General features: G+C 39.9%; 1 protein-coding gene across 2 annotated transcripts in view; it reads right to left on the minus strand.

The window, feature by feature from the left end:
• Window positions 1–652: 652 nt before the first annotated feature.
• TCP11L1 (t-complex 11 like 1) overlaps window positions 653–22,426 on the minus strand; it is a 53,829-nt gene continuing 32,055 nt past the window's right edge. For both annotated transcript variants that reach the window (XM_063438230.1, XM_063438229.1), the window contains exons 5-10: window positions 17,213–17,433; window positions 15,431–15,567; window positions 13,781–13,965; window positions 8,669–8,850; window positions 3,746–3,918; window positions 653–1,449 (exon numbers count right to left, since the gene is read on the minus strand). In XM_063438230.1, coding sequence (XP_063294300.1) covers window positions 1,250–1,449; window positions 3,746–3,918; window positions 8,669–8,850; window positions 13,781–13,965; window positions 15,431–15,567; window positions 17,213–17,433 — 1,098 coding nt within the window. In that variant the 3' untranslated portion in view covers window positions 653–1,249. The remainder of the gene's footprint in view (window positions 1,450–3,745; window positions 3,919–8,668; window positions 8,851–13,780; window positions 13,966–15,430; window positions 15,568–17,212; window positions 17,434–22,426) is intronic.

The following is a 22,426-nucleotide window of genomic DNA, read 5'->3' on the forward strand; positions in this document are numbered from 1 at the left end:
GACATTAGGTCCCCCCCCTAATTAGTATTTAGGGCCCCCACCTACTGCTCAGGGGTGGGGGCCAGGGGGGGACATTAGGTCCCCCCCTATTCTGATTTAGGGCCCCCATCCGCCGCTCAGGGGTGGGGGCCGGGGGGGGGGGGGGGGGGGAGAATATGATAACTTATTATTTAGGTTATTTTTCTTATTAGTTTGATCACACCAGTAGAATGTGGAGAATGTGTGTGTCCACTGGAGCCCTAATTTACCTCCTGACATTTAGGCTACTTATTTTAACTGATTTACATGTAACGGCTGACATACACATATTCTGACAACATACGCCAACAGTAAGTAAAATGTATTGCATCCAACTACAAGTAAGTACAGCTTTACATTCTGAGAGATCTTAAACAGAAAATGATTTGTGCTCTCACTTGTGAGTTCTCAAAAACAGAATTAACATTTTTATTTTTTTAGAAGGAGCAGAGTTATAATGTAGACAACGCTTGGCAAATGATATGTAATTGAGTAACTACTTGGTGAGTTTCATAAATACCCAGAAATGGTTTAACAAACAGTGGCAATCTTGGTGGTGGTGGTATTATTTATGACCTAACGCATGCACGTCTCCAGTCTTCAAACGGTTAAATTAAACTGTAAGAATACTATACAATGTTTCAGATTTATTCATAATAAAAATAAACAGGAATGTGCAGTTTTTTTGTTAAATATTACACAGCCTCTATTAAACCTCTTTGGGTGGCATTCATAAAGGAATCTATAGGGGAAATAAATGTTTTAAAATATAGTTTTAAAATTATGTATTCTAAAAATTGATTTAAAAAAAAAATTCTATTTTGAGAGTAAATACTGATGCAGTTTTTATTAACCCTTTGAGGATCAAATATATTGACGATCCTCACTAGCTCACCAGAACAGTATTCAAAGGGTTAACAAGCTTTGGTGTTACACTAAAACAATTGATTTAATATTCACACATTTTGTCCCACGTGAGGCGCCCACAGAGCATCACAAAAACCATACGGTTTATTTTCTAAACAGTGAGATTCAACCAAGATCTCTCAAACAGGCAGATATGGAGGGGGAAAAACTATCCGATCCTATTTGACCAGCATTTTCTAAGTCAGTTGTAAACGCGTCACAATACACAGTTTAGAAAATAAACCCATCAAAAGTATTTTGTGGTGGGCAATCTACATACATTTCATGAGTCATTTTTGTGATTTAAACCCCAAGGCTAGAAATGTTAAATTTTCAGTATCTTGCTCAGGAGTGAATCATAGTACGGGCTAAACACTGTCTTGTTGTAATTAACGAGGCGTGCAAATTTCACCGCTATTTTTTCAATTTCTTGTTGAATTGGGCCCAGACCTCCTGGTGTCAAAGGAAGAGATTTCTGGTTACTGGCCGACAGGTAACTCAATAAAAAATTCTGGATCCTGGATTCTGTGGAACCAAAATATAAACAATATGTCATTAGTGGCTGCCCAGATATGGGGGGTGGGGGGAAGGCTGATACTTTCTACCATACGAGGACCAGAAAAACAGAAAGCATTAGTGTTAGACACAGAATAAAACAAACAGAAAATACATATCAACGCATTAGCCCTGTTAAGACTACCTTTTACTTCCTGAGATCTGAGCAGGGACCAACCAAATATCAAGCTACTTCAGCAGTTGTCCGTTCTCAATATTCTTTTGTGGGCTTTGCAAAAACCTATGGTCTTCCTAAGGTAAACTAGATGTAGACTATCTGTTCACTGTGCATAGAGAGAATTGTTGGCCACGGTTCATTGATAAGATCCACCAAGGCTGAGATGATCATTTGGTGTTGATGTGTCTCTTGTGCAGAGGGATCTTATCAGCATTTGGGATCTAGACTGCAATTTCGTGTGGGATCAGTCTGATCGAAACTGACAGATTCTCTCTGACGTAAAACTAGTGAACTAAAACTTGGAAACATCTACAGTTGCAATCAAAATTATTCAAGCCCTATTGAAAATCAGGTTTATTTACAAATGTACAGACGTTCAGCAGTTTGCAAAGTACAACTAAAGCAAAAGCAATTCAAATAGCTCAACATAATGAATGCTTCCAGAGGTTTCCCCAAATTCAACTGAAAATGCAACTGACTTCCCCAGTCTCAAAATTATTCCACCCCCTGAATAGAATCCCTCACAACAGCACAAATATGCAAAACAGGTGTCTCAAGCACACGCTATGCAACTAATCAAGGCCTTCATTTGTTGCACCAGGTGTGCTTGAGCTGGAACACTTGAAATACCTGAACTGGCTAGGGGTTTGTTGAGTGTCACGTTTGACTGCATGTTAGAAATATGACAAAGTTAAAAGAATGGTCCACAAAGTTAAGAGAAAAGATCATCGCCCTTCACAAACAAGGAACAGGATAGCGAAAACACTGAATGTTCCTAGAGACATCGTCAGAAGCATAGTGCGCAAGTTCAAAGTTGGAGGAACAGTGGTTACACTATGTAGACGGGGCAAAAAAAAAAGAGGCTATCAATGACTGCAACCAAGTTTCTGAGAAGGCAGGTTAAGAAAGACCCTCGAGTGACTGAAAGACTTGGTGGCAACAGGAACTGAAGTCTCAGTAAGCACAGTAAGGAGTGCACTAAATGCAGAAGATTTCCATGCAAGAACTCCAAGACATACACCACTACTGACCTAAAAGCGTGAAAAAAGTCGACTCCAATATGCTTAACAACCATATAAATAAGCCACAGAAGTTCTGGGATTCTCTTCTGTGGAGCTATGAAACAAAACTGGAACTTTTCGGCCAAATGGTATGTCTGGAGGAAGGAGAATGAAGCATACACTGAAAAGAACACTCTGCCTACAGTTAATCGTGGTGGTGGCTCGGTGATGCTCTGGAGCTGCTTTGCATCCTTTGGCACTGAAAGTGTGTGGAAGACCAGATGGATTCATTAAAGTATCATAAAATCCTGAGAAAAAACATCATCCCAAGCATACTTCTTCTAGAACCAAGCCTTGGTGGAATTTAAAGTCTTAAGAAATTCTACAGTTGTCATCACAGTCACCTGACTTGTACCCCATAGAAAATCACTGGTGGAATATGAAGAAGGCGGTTGTAGCCCACAAACCCAAGAATATTACTGACCTGGAGGCCATTGCTCATGAGAAGCTGTTGGCTGGTTATGCATCTCTCATTTACAGAAGGTCAAAACAGAAAAAAAGTGTGCTCTACTAAGTACTAAAGATGCTTGCCATGAAGGGGTTGAATCATTTTGAGACAAAGAAAAGAAGAAGAAGAAAAGTCATAAGTTGCATTTTAAGTTGAATTTGGGGAAACCACTTGAAGTATTCGTTGTGTTGAGCTATTTCAATTTCTTTTGTTTGATTTGTTCATTCCAAACAGCTTGAGGTCAGTAAATTTTGATAAACCTGATTTTCAATGGAGGTAGAATAATTGTGTTTACAACTGTACATGCCAGACCAGTGGTGAACCATTATACTGGGTTGAGAACCATTGCACTACAACTCAACGACAATTTCATCCAACTTGGTAGGCATTAATTAGCTGAGAGTACTGGGCTAACCCATCCAACTTTCCATTCTCACCATCTCATTTGTATTCTGACCATTCCCACCCACCCATCTACCCCACTTAGAAACAAAAGGAAGAAGAATCAAGTCCACCGATCACTCAATCCCATCACATATCATATTTCAGTTTTTTAAACTAAATCATGCATGCAGTTACCTATTATTTTGTAGATCTGATTAGAAGGTGATAATGCTGTCTGAATTTGCCCTTTGAAGGATTCCAAGTTATCAGATGAAAAAGGAGGAAAGCCATGTTGAGTAAGCGTACTGTTCACCTCTGTGCATATCTTCTCACTAAGTGTAGCCACAGCTTCCTTGGTGTTGATGGACCTAACTCAAATAAAAGAGATGGGAGTTTTTTTTAAACAAATATGTAATTTTTAAAGGGTCAGTAATGCTTCATAACAAATACACATTACAGAAAAATAATATATTGGTTTTCCATCTCACATTATTGAAAAATAAATCTAACCCTTGATACCGTCAGAACCAAAAGTTTATCAACCTTTTCTAACTTATTACACCAGCCAGTGGCGGATTCAAAGCCTGATCTCGGGAGGGGCACTTGTAGATTATTTAAAGAAATAATCAAGGCACAATAACCACTACAGCTCAGTGTAGTAGTTATGGTGCCAGTAGTGCCAGGATCCCATCCCAGAGTAAGTAGTCAAACCGTTTAAGAGTGAGGGGTGAAGGGGTGTGAGGGATGAAGTGTGTGTGAAAGGTGCAGTGTGTGTGTGAGCGGTGAAGTGTGTGAGTGCGGCAGTGTATGTCAGGGTTTGCAGTGTATGTCAGGGGGGCTGTGTGTGTGAGTTGCAGTGTATGTGTGTGGGGCAGTGTGTGTATGGGGCAATGTGTGTATGGGGGGGCAGTGTGTGTATGGGGGGTCACTGTATGTGTGGGGGGCACTGTATGTTTGGGGCAGTGTGTGTATGGCAATGTGTGTATGGGGCAGCAGTATGTGTTTGTGGGGCAATGTGTGTATGGGTGGCAGTGTGTGTATGGGGGGGAAGGAGGGTAGGGAGGCTTTTTAATAATGTTTTCTTTTTTTATTTAATAAAATAAATAAATTTATGTCCCCCCCCTTCTTACCTTTACTGAGGGAGGAGAGGGGACATTTCTCCATCTCTGGTGGTCCGTGGGGAATCCCTGGTGGTTCCAGTGGTTAGAGTGAACTCTAGCCCGTAGCTCCAGAGCTAGAGTTCACCATCGCGAGATCCAGAGCGTTGCCGTGGTAACCGCGGCAATGCTCAGTGCTCGCGAGAGTAGGACCCGGAGGAGCTGCAGGCTGAGCTCCCGGGTCCTCTCTCCCTCCCCTGCCGGCTGCCAGCAATGTGCCTGCTGACCGGGGAGATCTCTGATCTCCATCCCCGGTCCACAGGCACATTGCAGGGCTGGCACTTGGACGATGCCAGCCCTGCATTAGCCGGCAGGGGAGAATCTTGGGGGTGGCAATTGCCCCGTTGCCCCCCGTTGCCCCCCGCCGCCCCCCCCCCCCCCCCCCCGGATCCGCCACTGACACCAGCTGCAGCTTTTTCAAGTAATAGCATTCCAATTTCCTTAAAGGGAAATTGTAGGCACCCAGACCACTTCAGCTCATTGAAGTGGTCTGGGTGCCGTGTCCCTTTTGCACATAGTGCTGCAATGTTAAACATTGCAATTCCAGAGAAACTGCAATGTTTACATTGGAGCTCTAAGTCTGCCCTCAGTGGCTTCCTCCCAGACAACCACTAGAGGGCTCCCGGAATCTAAATGCTCTGCATGTGGACATCCAGCGTCAGATTTTTTCCCCTATAGGAAAGCATTGATGAATGCTTTCCTATGGGGAAATCCTAATGCAAGCGCAGCCATTGCCGTGCATGTGCATTAGGTCTCCCCCGCCGGCCGAGGAGCGTGGGCGGGGCCTGACCCAACGTCGAAGGACATCGGCGCTGGATTTAAGTAAGTGCCGAGGGAGGGAAGGACCTTAGAAATCTATAGTGCCAGGAAAACAGCTTTGTTTTCCTGACACTATAGGATCCTTTTAAATATCAGCTGTTACCGAACAGTTAAATTTTTTTATAAATTGCTAGAAATCCACCCTGGGTATATACAAGATTTGGGGAGTATAGGTTGAGAAGATGGATGTTTCAGGGGTTCGGAATCCTTGGCACCCATGTCTGAGAAGGCAAATGTTTATTTAATTGAAATTATTTTTACCTGCTTGCTTTACCAATATAGGCTGAACTTGTATTACCCACACACCGTTTCATCCAGTGTATGGGGAAAGGGCTATATTCCCACTACTGTGGCTACAAGGCTTGAAAACATGAGCTACAGCAGCCCCTGGCCATTTCAAAGAATACTATATGGTAAAAATATTACAGGTTGAGAAACTGTTGTATGGATTACCTTTGCTAGAAATCTTTGGAAAATGTCAACGTTTTAAGTAATTGTAAAAGTGGTAACCACGAATATTCACGATGCTTGAGATACATACATCGCTACATTAAGAAACACTTTATCTATAGGAAACAAATGTAAGCTGATTGTTATAAGTTGAAAAAAAACTAAATAAAAACAAAATAATAAAAAAATAAAAAATAAACACTTTATCAAATGAAACCTAGAAGAATGTTCAAGTAAAGGCACCTGTGCTATTTTCCAACATCTGGAATCTTAATGGGCCACTAAAGGCACCAAAACATCTTTAATTTGGTATAGAGGATTATGCCCCTGCAGGCTCAATGCTCGATTATCTGCCATTTAAAAGTTGAATGACTTTTGTTTCGGTTTATGCAGCCCTAGCTCCACACCCCCTGGCTATGACTGACACAGCTTGCATTAAATACAATGGTTCAATTTCAATCAGATGTTAACTTGCATTAGAAGTTTTTTATCTCCTGCTCTGTAAATTGAACTTCAATAACACACAGGAGGCTCCTGCATGGTCTAGCAGGCTATCAACAGAGCAGGAGATAAGAAATTCTAGATTAAACAGAATGTGCAATAAAGGAAGTTTAAACATTAGATGACTCTTTACAGAAAGTGTTTGGGACGGCTGTGCAAATCACATGCAGGGAGGTGTGACTAGGTCGGCCTAAACAAAAGCGGTTTAACTCAAGAATAGAGCAATGAGACTGCAGGGGCATGATCTACACACCATAACTATTCCATTAAGCTAAAGATGTTTTGGTGCCTGTAGTGTCCCTTAACTTATAACTTTAAACTGATCTGGTTTAAAAGAGTCAGCTTGGCTCTGATTTAGCATCTGTTTCCACCGGTAAGTGAATTACAGGAGGAAGAGAAAACTTCATTGCATTCCACCATGGTCATTAGGATAACTTCCATTCATGTCAACTACAGAATCTGTGTCCGTACCACTGCGGACGCACACAATAATATTTTTCACTGATTCTTTTGGAAACAATCAGGGGCCAAGAATATGTCATGGGCACTCATCTTTGAAGCCTCTACAATATAAGTTGCAAAGGACAGACTAGTGGACTAATGGAGACTGGATGTGCTTTCAGTCCTGTGATTTTAATCCAGTTACCTGTGCTTTTGGACTGAGGCTGGCTGAGAGACATTCACACTCTGTGTTGACTGACCGGTTGGGGGTGCTTCCAGCGGTCATCTCAAGCTGTCCTGATGGAATTTTTAGCCGCTAGGAGAGAGGCCTTGCGAGTGCTGTGGAAGGCAGATGTGGCCGATCTCCCGACCCGGCACCACCTGACGCCCCGCTACCCGATCCACACCCTGATGGCTGACCAAATCCTCCAGGGTCGGGTGGTAATGCCACAATCAGCAAAGCCATCACCAGCGGTACGTTTAAAATGGTGGATGCTGTGTGCCCTCTTCATTACCATGTCTCAATGTCCAGGGCTCTGTCCAAACTTTGAATTATATTTGAAGAATTCTGGAGGAAGCTGAGACTCAGGCAACAAATGTCTGCTCCACAAATGCCACAAACTCACTCACCTGAGAATATGTGCCGACAATCCCAGAATCGGCCCGTGGTTTCAGCGCGCCGACAGAGGCAGGTCTGGAGGGGACGAGGAGGGGAAAGCAAGAGACTGCAAGGGAACTTCCCTACCGTCAGAATACAACACCAACACCACCTATGTTACCATGCTTGCTGAACTGCACCATCCTGAGTGCCTGTGCCCTGCCCATGGCAGGCATAGGCCGAGTAGTGTGCTGAATATTCTGCATAATCTCCCCTCGCATCTAGCCAAGATGGCTTCTGGTGGAGCTTTATTTTGATCGAGTACCAATTTGGCTTTTATTGTTGCTTATCTCCTTCCACTTTACTTGAGAGCATTGTTTGATTTTCTTTTTATGTCCCTCTACAACATATGTTTTCTCGTGTTCTGGACATTAGCTTTACTTTTAGTTGTGGAGCTGGCCGGGGTGTTACACGGGGTGTTAGTTATCTCCTCTACAACTATCTCCTATTTAGTTTTAAACATGCATGATGAGACTGGTTTACTTTTTTACTATATTGATCACAAAAGCATGTGCGGTCAGGTACTAAGCCAGGTGTGCTCAGTTCAGTCTCAAATTGTGCTGCCAATCTGTGAGCCAGGTCGATGTTTCCCTTTGTTTTTACGAAGCTTATGATATTATCCTGTTTATTCCCCTATATAAAAAAAAAAAAAAAAAAGTGCAATGTTTTTGATGCCATGCGACTGTTACCATGTGACTACAAATCTGTTTGCAGCAGCTGTTGTGGCAGGGCAAATCTACTTGTTCAATATCTGCACGACCAAAATAAATAATTTTTTAAAAAAACGATAAACTCAGAGTCAGGAACAAAACCAAGGTCAATACCAGAACGTGCTCATGACGCGATCAGCATTCTCAATACTGTATGGACCGTGCACCCGATCATAACCGCCCAGGTACAAGGACTGGGTAAGTACCATTACACTCCCAAAACTTTAAATTGGAGCCATCAGAAAAGCATAATTTTTTATTCTAGTTAAAGAATGAATAGAAACGAGGGGAAGGGCGCAATATATCTTGTTGCGTCCCTTTGTTATATTATTATATTTTCATACAGTTGCAGCATGGAAACATTTGTGTTGAGTTTACTTACGGAGCGTCCACTCCCTCTAGCAAGACTCTGATGATTGACTTCATTCGCTCTATAAACCCAGGAAGCCCAAACAAAGCAGGACCGGCAGAGTTATGAATTATCAATAGCAAGGTTGCTTGGCGGGTTAGCTGAACCAGCTCCTGCTGCATCTCCTGGAAACGACTTTGGTCCACTAACAAAGTCTGCAAAACAACAAAAAAAAAACAACTTAGGATCAATAATGATTAAAACAAACCTTTTTGCATGGGGTCACCCATTCAAGTTACTGGCCTTCAGGAACGGCCGTACCTACATTCTTGCTCCCACCACAGACATGGTGAGATTTTATCAGTCTCTTGGCCTGGAGATGTCTCATTACCCAGGGAATGGTACGAGTTAGGAGCTCCTTGACTGATGAAAAACGTCTCTACCGTTTGTTCTCATCCTTGAAGAGTCTCCAAGCAATTTTATGGAGGCAGTGCTTTGTACTGAGAGGGCCTTTAGGGGCTACCGTTGTTGTTTTTCCATTGGAAGTGAAGTTCCAGCAATGTGTTATATATACTTACTACTCTTGTTTTGTTGTGACTCTATAGGGTCTTACCAAATGGATATATATGTTTGTGCCAAGAAGGAGAGTTACCTGTCTATTTTTTGACTATGTTGTTTTTATTGGGATTTTGCATCAGGTCTCTTGTTCATCTAATGAAGAGTTTCTGATCAGCAGATTTTCACTGTATTAATGTTCTCTCCTAACTAATGATGTCCCATTTCCACTGTTTAATGTTAGTGGCCTGATATTGGTTTATTACAGGGTAAGAGAAGAGGTGTATTGGTCGGCCTTTGTCCTCCCCCTTTCCGCCCTGTGGAGCAATAGGGTTAGGAAGGGGATTATGGCTGAGCTACGGTGGGTTACGGCAAGGTACCTTGAGATGGGAGAATAATTTTACTACATTCTGAGCTTTCGATTAGGCCTTCATACCTTTCATATTGTACAACATCAGAAGGAAAATTTCACAAATACAGCCGAGAGAGAGAGAAGTAATGAACTAATACAAAGGAAAAAAACAAAAACAGCTATTCTTACTTAATATTTTCGTTGCTTTATTATACTCTTTCCATTATTTTACTCATCCTATGGAGCACATGTCATATCTGCAATGCTATTCGACTGTTGCATTCTGTTCATTAGTATACTGCACGGTTTATATGCTACCATCTTACTCGGCTGTCGGTTAGATGAAGGGCTATCTCCTTGGACCTTCCATGGTTCTTTAAAAGAGGGCTTTAGATGGGTCTCACCCAGCTGGGGATATAGGGGCATTCCACGGAGGAACCTTGGGGATTAATACTGGTGAGCCAGTCTGCCTTCCTAATTCTTCAGACATCTATCCTTCCCCTGAGTTCTCCAAGCTTAGGTACGCTCTTTTCCCAAGCTGCAATTTTGTCTGAGATTTATCATACAAACCTATGGCCGTTGTAGACATGGTGGGATTGACGTCCCTAAGCCTTCCTGGCATAAAATAAATCCAGGATTTACTTCCCCTTGGAGAACTCAGTCATCCAATAATAGACCCATCTCATTAATAAATGTAGATACCAAGATTTTAGCCAAAATTCTTGCTGAACGTTTCTTCTTAGTGGTTCTAAGATTGATGCATCCTGATCAAGTGAGATTTATGCCACGTAGACAATTATACAAAAACACACGCGGAGTAGTAGAACTGGCATGGTGTGCTGAGATCGGAAAAATGCCTTCTCTGCTCCGGTCTCCAGAGAAGGCATTTGATAGGGTGGCATGGCCAGATCTGTTTAATCTCCTCAAACACGGGGCCTTCCCAAACCCCTGATAAAAACAGTTGGAGCTTTGTACTCTAATCTTCAGGCACAGATTCAACTCCCGGGATCGGATACAGCTCCATTTGGAATAGATAATGGCACTAGGCAGGGTTGTCCCCAATCCTGTTCGGCCTCTCAGTCACTGAATACCGCCACAAGTGCTCTCTCTTGTGCTACCTACGTGGAGATACGTGGAGCAGAATCCCTGGAACGGTAAGTTGGCTTCACAAGCTGCAGAGTACCACTGGCCGCCTGGAAGTCCATGCCGGCCAATAGGAGAAGGGCTACCATTCAAACTGGTTTTCTGCCCTTTCTCCTGATTGGCCAGTGAAACATCCCCCCTTCCATGAGCACTAAATGGTGCAAATAGTTTTACGCCCTTTCTCATGATTGGCCGTCGCGTGGTTTAGGCATGAAGTTTGAATCTACCGGCCTAAACCAAGTAATTCTCTGTAACTGTTTTTGGGTATGTACAGAGCCTCAAGCCCAGACTTTATATGACGATTTCTCGGGCTCTGTACATCCAATTGCTCCGCTATTTGCAGGGATCATAGCTGGGACCAGGAGCTATTCGTGGAAGCGTTACTGTATGGTGTGTATTTTGTTTTGTTTTTTGTGTGTTTGGCTTCCTTTGTCTGGGAGATAAAATTATCTCCCAGACACAGCAACGCCGGGGTGGGCTTATGATTTGCGCCCTTTTATGGAGCAGAGGAGACAGACCAGCAGCTCCCTCGCCGCGTGTATCAGGCACCACAGCCGCCCGCCGGGCTTTAGCCCCACTGGACCCCATAACAGGGGGAACACGGGGGCTCCTACAGGAGCAACGGGAACGGCGTTCCCGCTGTAAAAAAAAGTGCAGGAACGCCGTTCCCACGCGTTCCTGCAGGACTCGAGCCCTGCTTCTGAGCAGCTCTAATCACTCCAGGGCTGGGCACAACTGGGAAGGGGTGACCACCGGCCGGTAGTAACCCATCCTCGAGAGGGTATACCACCACATGTGCGTCAGTGAGCTTTTCTGTAGGGAGCATGTGTGTGTCAGTGAGCTTATGTGTAATCGAGCATGTGTGTGTCAGTGAGCATGTCTCCACTGAGCAAGTGGGTGTGTCAGTGAGTTTGTAGTGACCATGTGTTTATAAGTGAGCTTTTCTGAAGTGAACTTTGTCTGTTGCGAGCATGTGTGTCAGTGAGCTTTTCTGCAGTATGCATGTGTGTGTCAGTGAACTTGTCTGTAGTAAGCATGTGTATGTGTGTCAGTGAGCATGTGACAGTGAGCTTGTCTGTAGAGCGCATGTGTGTGTGTCTGTGTCAGAAAGCTAATCTGTAAGTTTTTTTGTATACCAATGAGTTTGTCTGTAGTAATCTTGTGTGCGTGTCAGAGTTTGTACTAAGTTTGTGTGTGTATTAGTAAACTTGTCTGTGTGTGTCAGTGAGATGGTCTGTCAGGGAGCCTATGTTTTTAGGTCAATGAGCTTATGTATATCAATGAGATTGTTTGTCTGTGAGCCTGTGTATCAATTAGCTTGTGTGTTTATGTCTGAGATTGTCTGCCATTTTTTACACTGACAGAACTATATTTTGAATTAGAAAAAGAAACATACCAATAATATATACACATACACACACTGCATGGCGCAATGACTTATGAGGCTGGCATACATTGTTTTCAAGGGCTGCTTTGTATCCCCAATCTAGCCCTGCAAAAAGAGGCAGAGCATGGATGACATTACAATTATGCTTGTCTGTAGTGAGCTTGTGTGTGTGTCAGAGTTTGTCTGCAGTGAGCTTGTCTGTAGTGAGCATGTTTGTCAATAAGCTTGTGTGTGTGTCAGTGAGCTTGTTTTTAGTGAGCTTGAGTGTGTGCTAGTGAGCATGTCTGTAGTGAGCATGTGTGTGTCAGTGAGTTTGTCTGTAGTGAGCATGTGTGTCAGCGATCTTTTCTGTAGTGGGCATGTGTGTGTGTCAGTGAGTTTGTAGTGACCACGTGTTTATAAGTGAGCTTTTCTGTAGTGAAGTTTGTCTGTAGTGAGCATGTGTGTCAGTGAGATTCCTCCGTAGTGATTGTGTGTGTGTGTGTGTGTGTGTGACCGTGAGCTTGTCTGTTGTGAGCATGTGTGTGTCAGTTGGCCGTTGGCACCGAGTAGGGCAGTGAAGGGCTGCATAAATTTGCACCTTAATAGAGTGCCTCGAGAGAGATCCTGGTCATATTTTTAAATGTGAACGGGGTTCTACCCATGAGAGCAGCCTGAACCGTCTTGTTAACCATGTTATGAAATCACACCACTAAGTCCCTAAGTGCTGTTATCGGCGCCATCCATGCTTTAGGGATTCTGAAGACCCCGTCAAAGGTGAGGTTCTTAGCCTGTTTGGGTGCCGGCAGGACCCTCACGATCTTCCATCGCAGTAAGTGTGGGAGTTCCACCGCAGGAGTATCCTCTGGTATGCTGCTAAGCTTTAAATTGTTGCGGCGCTTATTATATTCGAGATTGGCGAAATGCTGGTCTGTGAGTGCCTGCTGTTTTTTCAGTGCTTGTACTTCCAGCTGGAGCTCTTCTAACAAAACAGCATGCTTCTCTGCAAAGCTTTCCACTACTCCCAGGCAGCCAAAAAGGCCCGTCAGGTTGGTGCAGTGCTGCGCTACATTAGCCTCAAAGGTTTTTTGGAGGGCCAAAGATCCCACACAGTGAGCCCAGTAGGTCAATCAGTATTGCTTCTTTTACAACAGAAGAATGCCATTGCCTCTATGGGATGCCTACTAATTGTCATGGGTACGCTTTGTGTCCTCTCATTTAGGATTTGTTTGCAACGTTTCCACAGACTGTAGATTATCTGATTTTGTCTTAATTTTCCCGATTCTATAATAAGCAGTTCACAAAGTTCTAGGTTTCCACGAGAGGTCTTCACTTCATAAATGTAAGTAATTTCCACATTAAATATTTAGTTCAGGTTGTCAAGACAACAAAATCAGTTCTAAGTAAACCAGTTTTTATGCTTTTTTTGTTTTCATTCAACACGTGATTGCTAAACACGATCAGCTTGAACCCAGGTTTGTGAATATAATTAACCAGATGCAGAACCAGCTTAATCCAAGTTAATGAACGTCAAGCATGGCTGCAGGATTAGAACAGCAGGCGATGTATGTAGCATTGTACCATATTACACTCTATTATGGATATCGAAACACCTGTTAGGTAAGGCAGTTCATAACTATTTCATTTGTCAGTCCCTTATCGCCACCATCAATTACATACATGCACATAAAACAAGCAGTGATTCATTTTGCAATTTAAACATCCTTACCTCAGGGAACGGCTTTTGCAGGTGGTTCCATGCAAGCAGTTTCATGTAGGCATGATTCAGAACCGAGACTGGAGATATTGATCCAGTTGTCGCTTCGGCAGCAATATTGGTAGTCTCCACTGCGTGCAAAGCCATCAGGTCATCGGCTGCTTCTTGTAGCCACTGGCTAACAAATTCCAGAGAATCTACAGCAGGAGAGAACATTTCTTTTTATCAGCAAAAAATGACATACAAGAAATAAATTACAAAATGACATAGTTACACAGCTGAAAAGAGACATGCGTCCATCAGGTTCAGCCTTCCGCATGTCTGCTTTTGCCGTAGATCCAAAAGTAAAAAAAATAAAAAATAAAAAAAGTTTGAAGCATTTACAATTTTGCAACAGACTGGGGGTAAATTCCCTCTTGACCCCAGAATGGCAGTCAGATCTCTCCTTGGATCAAGAAGCTATTACCCTACAGTTTTAAAAATTATATCCCTGAATATTAGGTTTTTGCAATTATGCATCCAGTTGCTGTTTAAACATCTATACAGATAAAACCAACTCTTCAGGCAGATAATTCCATATCTGTATTGTTCTTACTGAAAAAATAATGTATCCTCTGCCTTAGACTAAATCTCCTTTCTTCCAGTCTAAATGCATGACCTCGTGTCCTATGTATAGTCCTGTTTATGAACAGATTTCCACACAATGGTTTGTATTGGCCCCGGATATATTTGTATAATGCCATCATATTCCCTCTGAGGCCGTTTTTCTAAACTAAAGAGATTTAGATAAATTCATGTTATATTTGAACTATTGATAAAATACATGAAAATTGTAGTTCAACTAAACAGAAATGCATGCACTCTACAGATCAGTGATTTTATAAAGCTTAGTCTTAATGCAAAGACAGAAAATAATCAGTCCTGACTCCTGTGTCATGTTCCTTTAATAAGAAAATATTTAAAGTGATGATCTATTAAGCTTGTCCTTTGTGGCAAGAATCATTTGTTTGCATGTTGGTGTAATATGTGAAAACGATATGTTGAACTTAAAGGGAGACTCCAGACCCCTAAAGCACTTTAGCTTGCTGAAACACTTTATGTGTGAAGAGTGTGTCATATTTTTTTTATTTCTGGAAAAGTGCAGATTTCAATAGAAATTTACACTTTTGTAAATCATACTGGTTACACCTCTCTGGCTTTTCAAGCAGACAACGGGAAACATTACTTCCTGGTTTGGTTAGTTTATTTGCACTAAACTGAAGAGGTAGCAATTGCCCAGTCCACCTGCCTTGCAAAGGCTTCTCATTGAGCTGCATTGGGAAGTTTGTGATTGGACAGTCACAGAAAGTCTGGGCGGGGTTAGAAGGGGATGGCTTGCAAAGGCTGCAGACAACAAAATCAGCAATGTTTATTTATTTTGTATTTGGGCAGTGGAGTGTCCCTTTTATAAAAGAAGAGTTTTCATATCAATTACAGAATCAATGCCTCACTGTTTACTAACAATCTGGCCCTTGTTGAATCATTTAGCAGCATTAATACTGGTAATGGCTTACATATATTAATACATACTTTCCATTTAACAAATCATGAAAACAATCACTAAAATAAAATAAATACGATGTAAAAAATAAATATATATAGATATAGAAATTTTATTTTTACTTGTATTTTTCTCAAAGAATTCCTGGAACTTTTTCTGCTCATAGTCCACGGATTGTTGCATCAAATGTGGCCGAATACTGCTTATGGCAAAGTTTGCCATGTCGAGTTTCATCAGGTCCAAAACGGAAAATATTGCCCTAAACAACAGAAAAAGCCATAATTCATCAACCCACCATGTCCGTAAGGATTAAAACAATATGTATGACATACATCATGCAAATTAATCTTATGCCACGTTTCATTGAAAGGCAGGTCTAGGCTGTGTAAAAATCCAAGGTGGCCAATCTTTGAAAGCCAACACAGAAATTACAAAACGTTTACATTTCCAATTATTGCAATATATATACATTTAGGCAGACAAGACTAGAGAAATATCGAGTTAATCGGTGGACTAATATAAAGAGGTGAATAGTCACAAAATCGTGTTGCAGAGTATAATAAACCAAAGAAATAATTGTCACATCCAAGAGTGACAAATATTATTACAGGAACAGCTAATCAAATTGTAATAGGCCTGGTAATTCAATACATAGCGTTATCACATATGCCTGAGAAAGCCTCAAAAAGCTCCCTCTGGTGGTCATTTATGGTTATAACCATAAGATAAATTGGCTTTTCAATTATTTTCCTAGTATTACTAAGTATAAAGTAAGGAAGTGTGGAACGTGTACTCTAGAGGGGTGATGAAATAATCATTGGAATTCTGCAATTCATGAGGCTAATTTTTTACTCCTATAACAAGATTTTTAGACTACCGGTGTTCTCTCCCCCTTTAACCACTCATATTGTTCCATTTTTGTCTTTCTTTCTATCAAACATTCTCTTTGGCATATATTAAACCATTATTTTTAATGTTACAGTTTATGATTTCATTATATTTAAATAGAAAGAGTCTAGCACTCCTCAACCTTAGTGGACAGGTACGGTCCATGGTAATGGAGAAATCCAGTAATATCTACATTTTTATATTAGAGAAAAAAGGCCACGATTTATTAGGGATTTTTGTTTTTGTAATAATTTGATATTTTTATATATTGATTTTTTTTTTTTTTTTTTTTAAAGGGACACTATAGTCACCTGAACAACTTCAGCTTAATGAAGCAGTTTTGGTGTATAGAACATGCCCCTGCAGCCTCACTGCTCAATCCTCTGCCATTTAGGAGTTAAATCCCTTTCTTTATGAACCCTAGTCACACCTCCCTGCATGTGACTTGCACAGCCTTCCATAAACACTTCCTGTAAAGAGAGCCCTATTTAGGCTTTATTTATTGCAAGTTCTGTTTAATTAAGATTTGTCTATCCCCTGCTATGTTAATAGCTTGCTAGACCCTGCAAGAGCCTCCTGTATTTGATTAAAGTTCAATTGAGAGATTGAGATACAATTATTTAAGGTAAAAAAAAAATCTGTTTGAAAGTGAAAACAGTTTTTTTTTTCCATGCAGGCTCGGTCAATCATAGCCAGGGGAGGTGTGGCTAGGGCTGCATAAACAGAAACAAAGTGATTTAACTCCTAAATGACAGTGAATTGAGCAGTGAAATTGCAGGGGAATGATCTATACACTAAAACTGCTTTATTTAGCTAAAGTAATTTAGGTGACTATTAATATATATATTTTTTTATATTTTAATACGTTGACCAAAGCTGATCCAACTATTGCAATCATGGCCTAAGTATTCAAAAAAATAAAAAATAAAATAAACATACCTTACAGAAATTACGTGCCAAAAGTATTAGATCCCTTGTGAAATAATTTTATTATTTTAGACGACAACGGTTAATACCTGAACAAAGGGATGGCATCTTTGATGTCTTTTAGTTTCCTGACCTCCTCATCCCGAGCTGGAGCACATAATGTCCCCATCATCCCGATGGTAAATTCAGCTAACCTAGGGATGTTTAAAGCTCCATTCTCCGCTTCTTGCTTAATTAATTCCAAATCTAGAACCTCGTTTATTTGATTTCTCAAACGATTGTGACCAGGCAACAGGAAGGAAAGCAGACTCTAAAGGCAACAAATCATAAATAAAATTTATGAGTAAAACTGCAAGTTCATAATGTCCCTAATTACTCAAATAAAACTGCATAATTTCCAAATGTCCCTATTATTGAAGGACAGTCCCTATTTTGGGCTCATATACATCTGTCCCTCTTTTCTAGGAGCTGCACATTAATAGTGTACAAAAATATAACAGAATTTCACGGTACTAAAATACACAGTAATAAGTGTTTTAACTACAACAGATGTGTTTAGAAATGTAGAGATTATTGGCACTAGGCAGGGGTGTCAGGATGTACTAAGACCCAACACGCAGCACTTAAGTTAACAGGCAAACTAAACAAAATCTTAATAATATTAAAGCGTATTAACGGTTCTTAGAGTGGCCGGACTTAACGCTATGTAGAATAAATACATAAATAAATTAACCCTTCTCTCCTAATAGATCATAGAACTGACCTTACTAGCACACTCAAGATAAGTTAAAAATAATTTATTATAAAATACAGACAAATATAAAAAGAAAACAATCTCTATTGCATATAATATGTCTATTACAAATTGCTAAATGAAAGCCATGTAAAAAGTCCAGACCTTATTCGAATGCTCGGCGTCCCGAGTCAGCAAAAAATATGTTGTGCTGAAAAAATATATCAAATAATAGTCCTCTTTGTAGTACAAGTAATGGCTGGTGTTGGTGGGAGTCAGACCTCTCCAGACGCGTTTCTCCGCTTCGGCGGCTTTCTCAATGGATGAGGTCTGTATCGTTGTGTTCGCTTATATAGCAATTTGCCGGTACACATTTGATCACAGCAGATTACTAACAAAAATGAGTGTTGCAAAAGTAAACTAACTTCTATGTAACCAAATAGTTGAATTATATCAAAACTTGATAACTCAAGAATGTTACTATTTCTTATGATCGGCACATTAAATTGCTATTCTTTATTTACTTTCGTTACCACAGTAACGCCTGCCTGAGCAGGTTCAAATGTAACTGCCGTTTTCATCTTGTTAGATAGAGAGTGAAAAGATAGGAAAGAAATACATTGCAAAAGATATTTATATTAGAATAGGGATCTCTCATTTAATCTACTACTTTGCTTATTTGAGTAAAAATGATTGCTATATTGCAACTTGGATCGATATTAATGATATACAAAATTATTAAGGTAATCTCAAAGTCTTAATGTTAATACTTATACTGACACTGCTAGGTATGAATTCATTTGAGATTCTAGACCCCACATGGTGTTAACAATACATAGCATACAAAGATCTTCATGTATTATTCTTTAAGGACCTTTCTTAAGTGGTTCGTAAAAATAGACCACATATTGATTTTTAAAGGGACAAAAAATAAATAAATATATATAAAAAAAATGAATTTAAAGGGGAAATTTATGCCCAAAAATGGCATAGCTCAAACTCAGCATTTAATCCCTTGGGCTGCAACGTATCTAGTTGATATATCCATTTCATCTCAGTAATGCTCAGTTGTTTGGTGTGATCTCCTCCTCTCCAGTTTTTATTCACTTTACATATCCCCTTAAAGTTCAAAAGGCTCATATCCGAATTGTGTTGTTGTTTAAAATGGGCTGAGACTGAGTGTTGCATATAGCCTTTCTTTATATTCAGCATATGTTCTCTAATTCTAACATACAGTTGCCTCTTTGTTCTTCCTACATATTGGAGCCCGCATGGGCACTCCAATACATATATCACATTAGTACTTTGGCAGGTGATATGTTCTTTTATTTTAAAAGATTCCATCTTTCTCTTGCAGTTCTTTTTAGTGACTTCAAATACTCCTTTTGTTTGTTTGTACTTGCTCTCTTTGCATGCAATGCAGTCCAAGCAATAGAAGAAACCATTCTTCTTTGTTGTAATTGGGGCGTTTCTTCCTTTTAGATGTTTATTAGTTATTTTTCTTCTTAGATTCGGTGCACCCCTAAAAATAATCTTAGGTCTTTCCGGTAAGCTACTAGCCAGAATTTTGTCTTTTTTCAGTAGATGCCAGTGTCTTGTAAGTATCCTTTTTAATTGTAGATTTTCTTTATTATAGTTCAAAATGATTGCTGGGAATTCTTCTCCTACTTTTGTTGCTCGTAGTTTATCCTTATTTTTCAAGAGATTGATACGATCTAAATTGTCGACTCTACATAGTGCCTCCTCTATTTTATTATATTGGTAGTTTTTCGACAAGAATGTTTTCTTTACTATTTCCGCTTGTTCTCTGTAGACGTCAGAGTCTGTGCAATTGCGTCTCAGGCGTCTAAATTCATTGTAAGGTACGTTCTTGAGCCACATCGGTAGGTAACAGCTCTCTTTAAGAATGAAGCTGTTCACGTCTACTTCTTTAAAGTGCATTTTCCTTTTAACTGTGCCAGAATCTACATAAATGATAAGGTCAAGGAATTCTACCTGTGTTTTACTACAGGTGGTGTTCAGTTTAACTCCACAGGTATTCTTGTTCACATATCCGAAGAACTTTTGCAGGTCTTCCATTTCACCTTCCCATATAAAGAAAACATCATTGATGTATCTTTTGTATCTGTGTGTGTTCTTATTCCAGGGATGTTCATTCCAGATGTAATTATCCTCCCAATCTCCCATGAACAGGTTGGCGAAACTAGGGGCAAATTTCGTCCCCATAGCCGTTCCCTTCTTCTGGAGGTAAAACTGATCTTCAAACAGAAAATAATTGTTCTTCAAAATGAAAGCAATCCCTTCTATTATGAATGAGATTTGAGTGTCTTCTAGTTCTCCATATTTCCTTAATGAATTACTCACGGAGTCACAGCCTTGTTGGTGGTCAATAATCATATATAACGAAGTCACATCTGTAGATACTAGAATATAGTCGTCTTGCCAAGAGATGGAATCTAGTTCCTTAATCATCTGTGTCGTGTCCTTAAGATGTGACTTTACCTTAGACACATATGGTTGCAAGAATGTATCTATATACTGTGACAGATTTGATGTGATCGAGTTGATCCCTGATATTATTGGCCGGCCAGGTGGTGCTCTCAGATCTTTATGGATCTTAGGTAAAAAATCTTAGGTAAAAAGTGAAAAAGAATCACTACTCAAAGAATAACTTAACAAGCAAAGAGAGAGAAGCAATAAAGGATCTAACTAATAATGAAAAGATCTGCATTAAACCAGCTGATAAAGGGGGGGGGGGAGTAGTTATCATGTCGAGTGAATACTACTTAAAAGAAGCTACCAGATTATTAGAAGAACCCGAAACATACGGGAAATTATCGAATGACCCATTGAATGGAATAAAGAACAAACTCAAAATTATGCTGGATAATGCTAGAGACATTGGAATCTTGAAAGAGTCCGAATATAGATTTATTTTTATTCCCTTTCCAAGAACCACTGGTTAGTCGAGTGCACATTCCTAGATGCCACAAAGCATCAAGAGAAAAATAAAAATAAAAAATAAAAATAATAATAATACAGTCTACCATCACTTTATCTATCTATTAATTATAATCTATTTTATACTTTCCCTCTCCTCCTCTTCCTTCTCCATCCCCTCCTCCTCTCCTCCACCCAGACCTCTCTGGCATCATGCCTCTCATACTGTGTTCTTTTATTTCTAGTAACTAAATATATTACTCTTTATACATGAACCATTGCTTTTAGTATGATTTCTAACCTATTTCCATCACCACTTAATATTTAGTAAATTCTTAGTGCTGTGATCAGAAAACCATTAATAAATCATTATATATTTCAAATAATCCCTAGTGTTTCAACTTTCCACTCCGTAAATAACATACTATACCTATCTATATTTTCCTACCCTTAGTTACGCCTATTCGTTCACAATCAATTTCCTATATAGCATTTATAGACTTAAATTCTCCTATCATCTAACACCCATTACAAAAATTAAACCTAAAGATTATCATACTATAGCTATAGTTGGAGTTGTCGATGCTAAAAGTCTCAATGTTTAACTTAGCTTTCAAATAACTCATCTTAAATCCAAAATTTATATACGGACTATCGATTTAAGGTCAATTGTAACATCAGAGACCCTTCTCAACCTTCCTAAACTGTCAGTAATTCTGTAACAGTACCTTGTGGTCCTAGTGAATTGTGTATTACTTATTCCTTCGGTAATAATATTACATTATATACAAAATCTAACAGATTGTCAATTCTTCAATTATTGACTTACAGCCTCTCAATACTGGGAACACAGAAAACATTAATCTCCCCTTTAAATAATAATATTTCCTGAGTGGTCCGCCTTTCTAAACAATTAAATATCCTAATTTAAGTGATTACCTGGTCCTAGTTTCAAATTATTTGTGTAAGATCAATTTCCTTATATCTGTGTTACAATTAATCCCTCTATATAAATTTTTGACCCTATTTCCCAGTGCCTATTTGGTATATCAAGTGACCAGAGTTGGGAAGAATCCCTGCATGTGACCTCAGTCACAAGTCCTTCATCAAAACATTAGTATTTCTGTGAATAGTGTCCTTTTTCATCAATACTCCCTCTCATCGTTTTTCTTGTATTATTATTTCTTCTTTGGCTACCACTTGGGCCGGAGGAAAAAAGGGAGAGAATGGGAAAAAAGAAAAAAAAAAGGAAAAAAGAAGGATTATATCCCTTATATTATACAGCTTCTCTCCTCCGTCCTTTGTCTCCATCTACTGAATAATTCAAAATTCTGCTCTCTAAACCATTTCGAGATTGCTGTAACATCCGAAAAAGAGTAGGACCTTGCGTCATGAGAAACAATAATTTTACAAGGATAACGCCATGAATATCGAATATTCTTCTGTCGTAGAATCTTTGTGTAAATTGCAAACGTTTTCTTTTGGCCCTGGTATGGTATGAAATATCCGGAAAAATCATATTGTTGCTATGTGGATCATTCAATCTAATAAGTCTTGTTCTTTCATTTTATATGACGAACAGCAGATCATCTCTGGGCTCACTTTGGGCCACAAAATCTGGTTTCATAAC

The sequence above is a fragment of the Pelobates fuscus genome, chromosome 12 (assembly GCF_036172605.1).
Source record: "Pelobates fuscus isolate aPelFus1 chromosome 12, aPelFus1.pri, whole genome shotgun sequence".
In the NCBI taxonomy this organism is placed as follows: domain Eukaryota; kingdom Metazoa; phylum Chordata; class Amphibia; order Anura; family Pelobatidae; genus Pelobates; species Pelobates fuscus.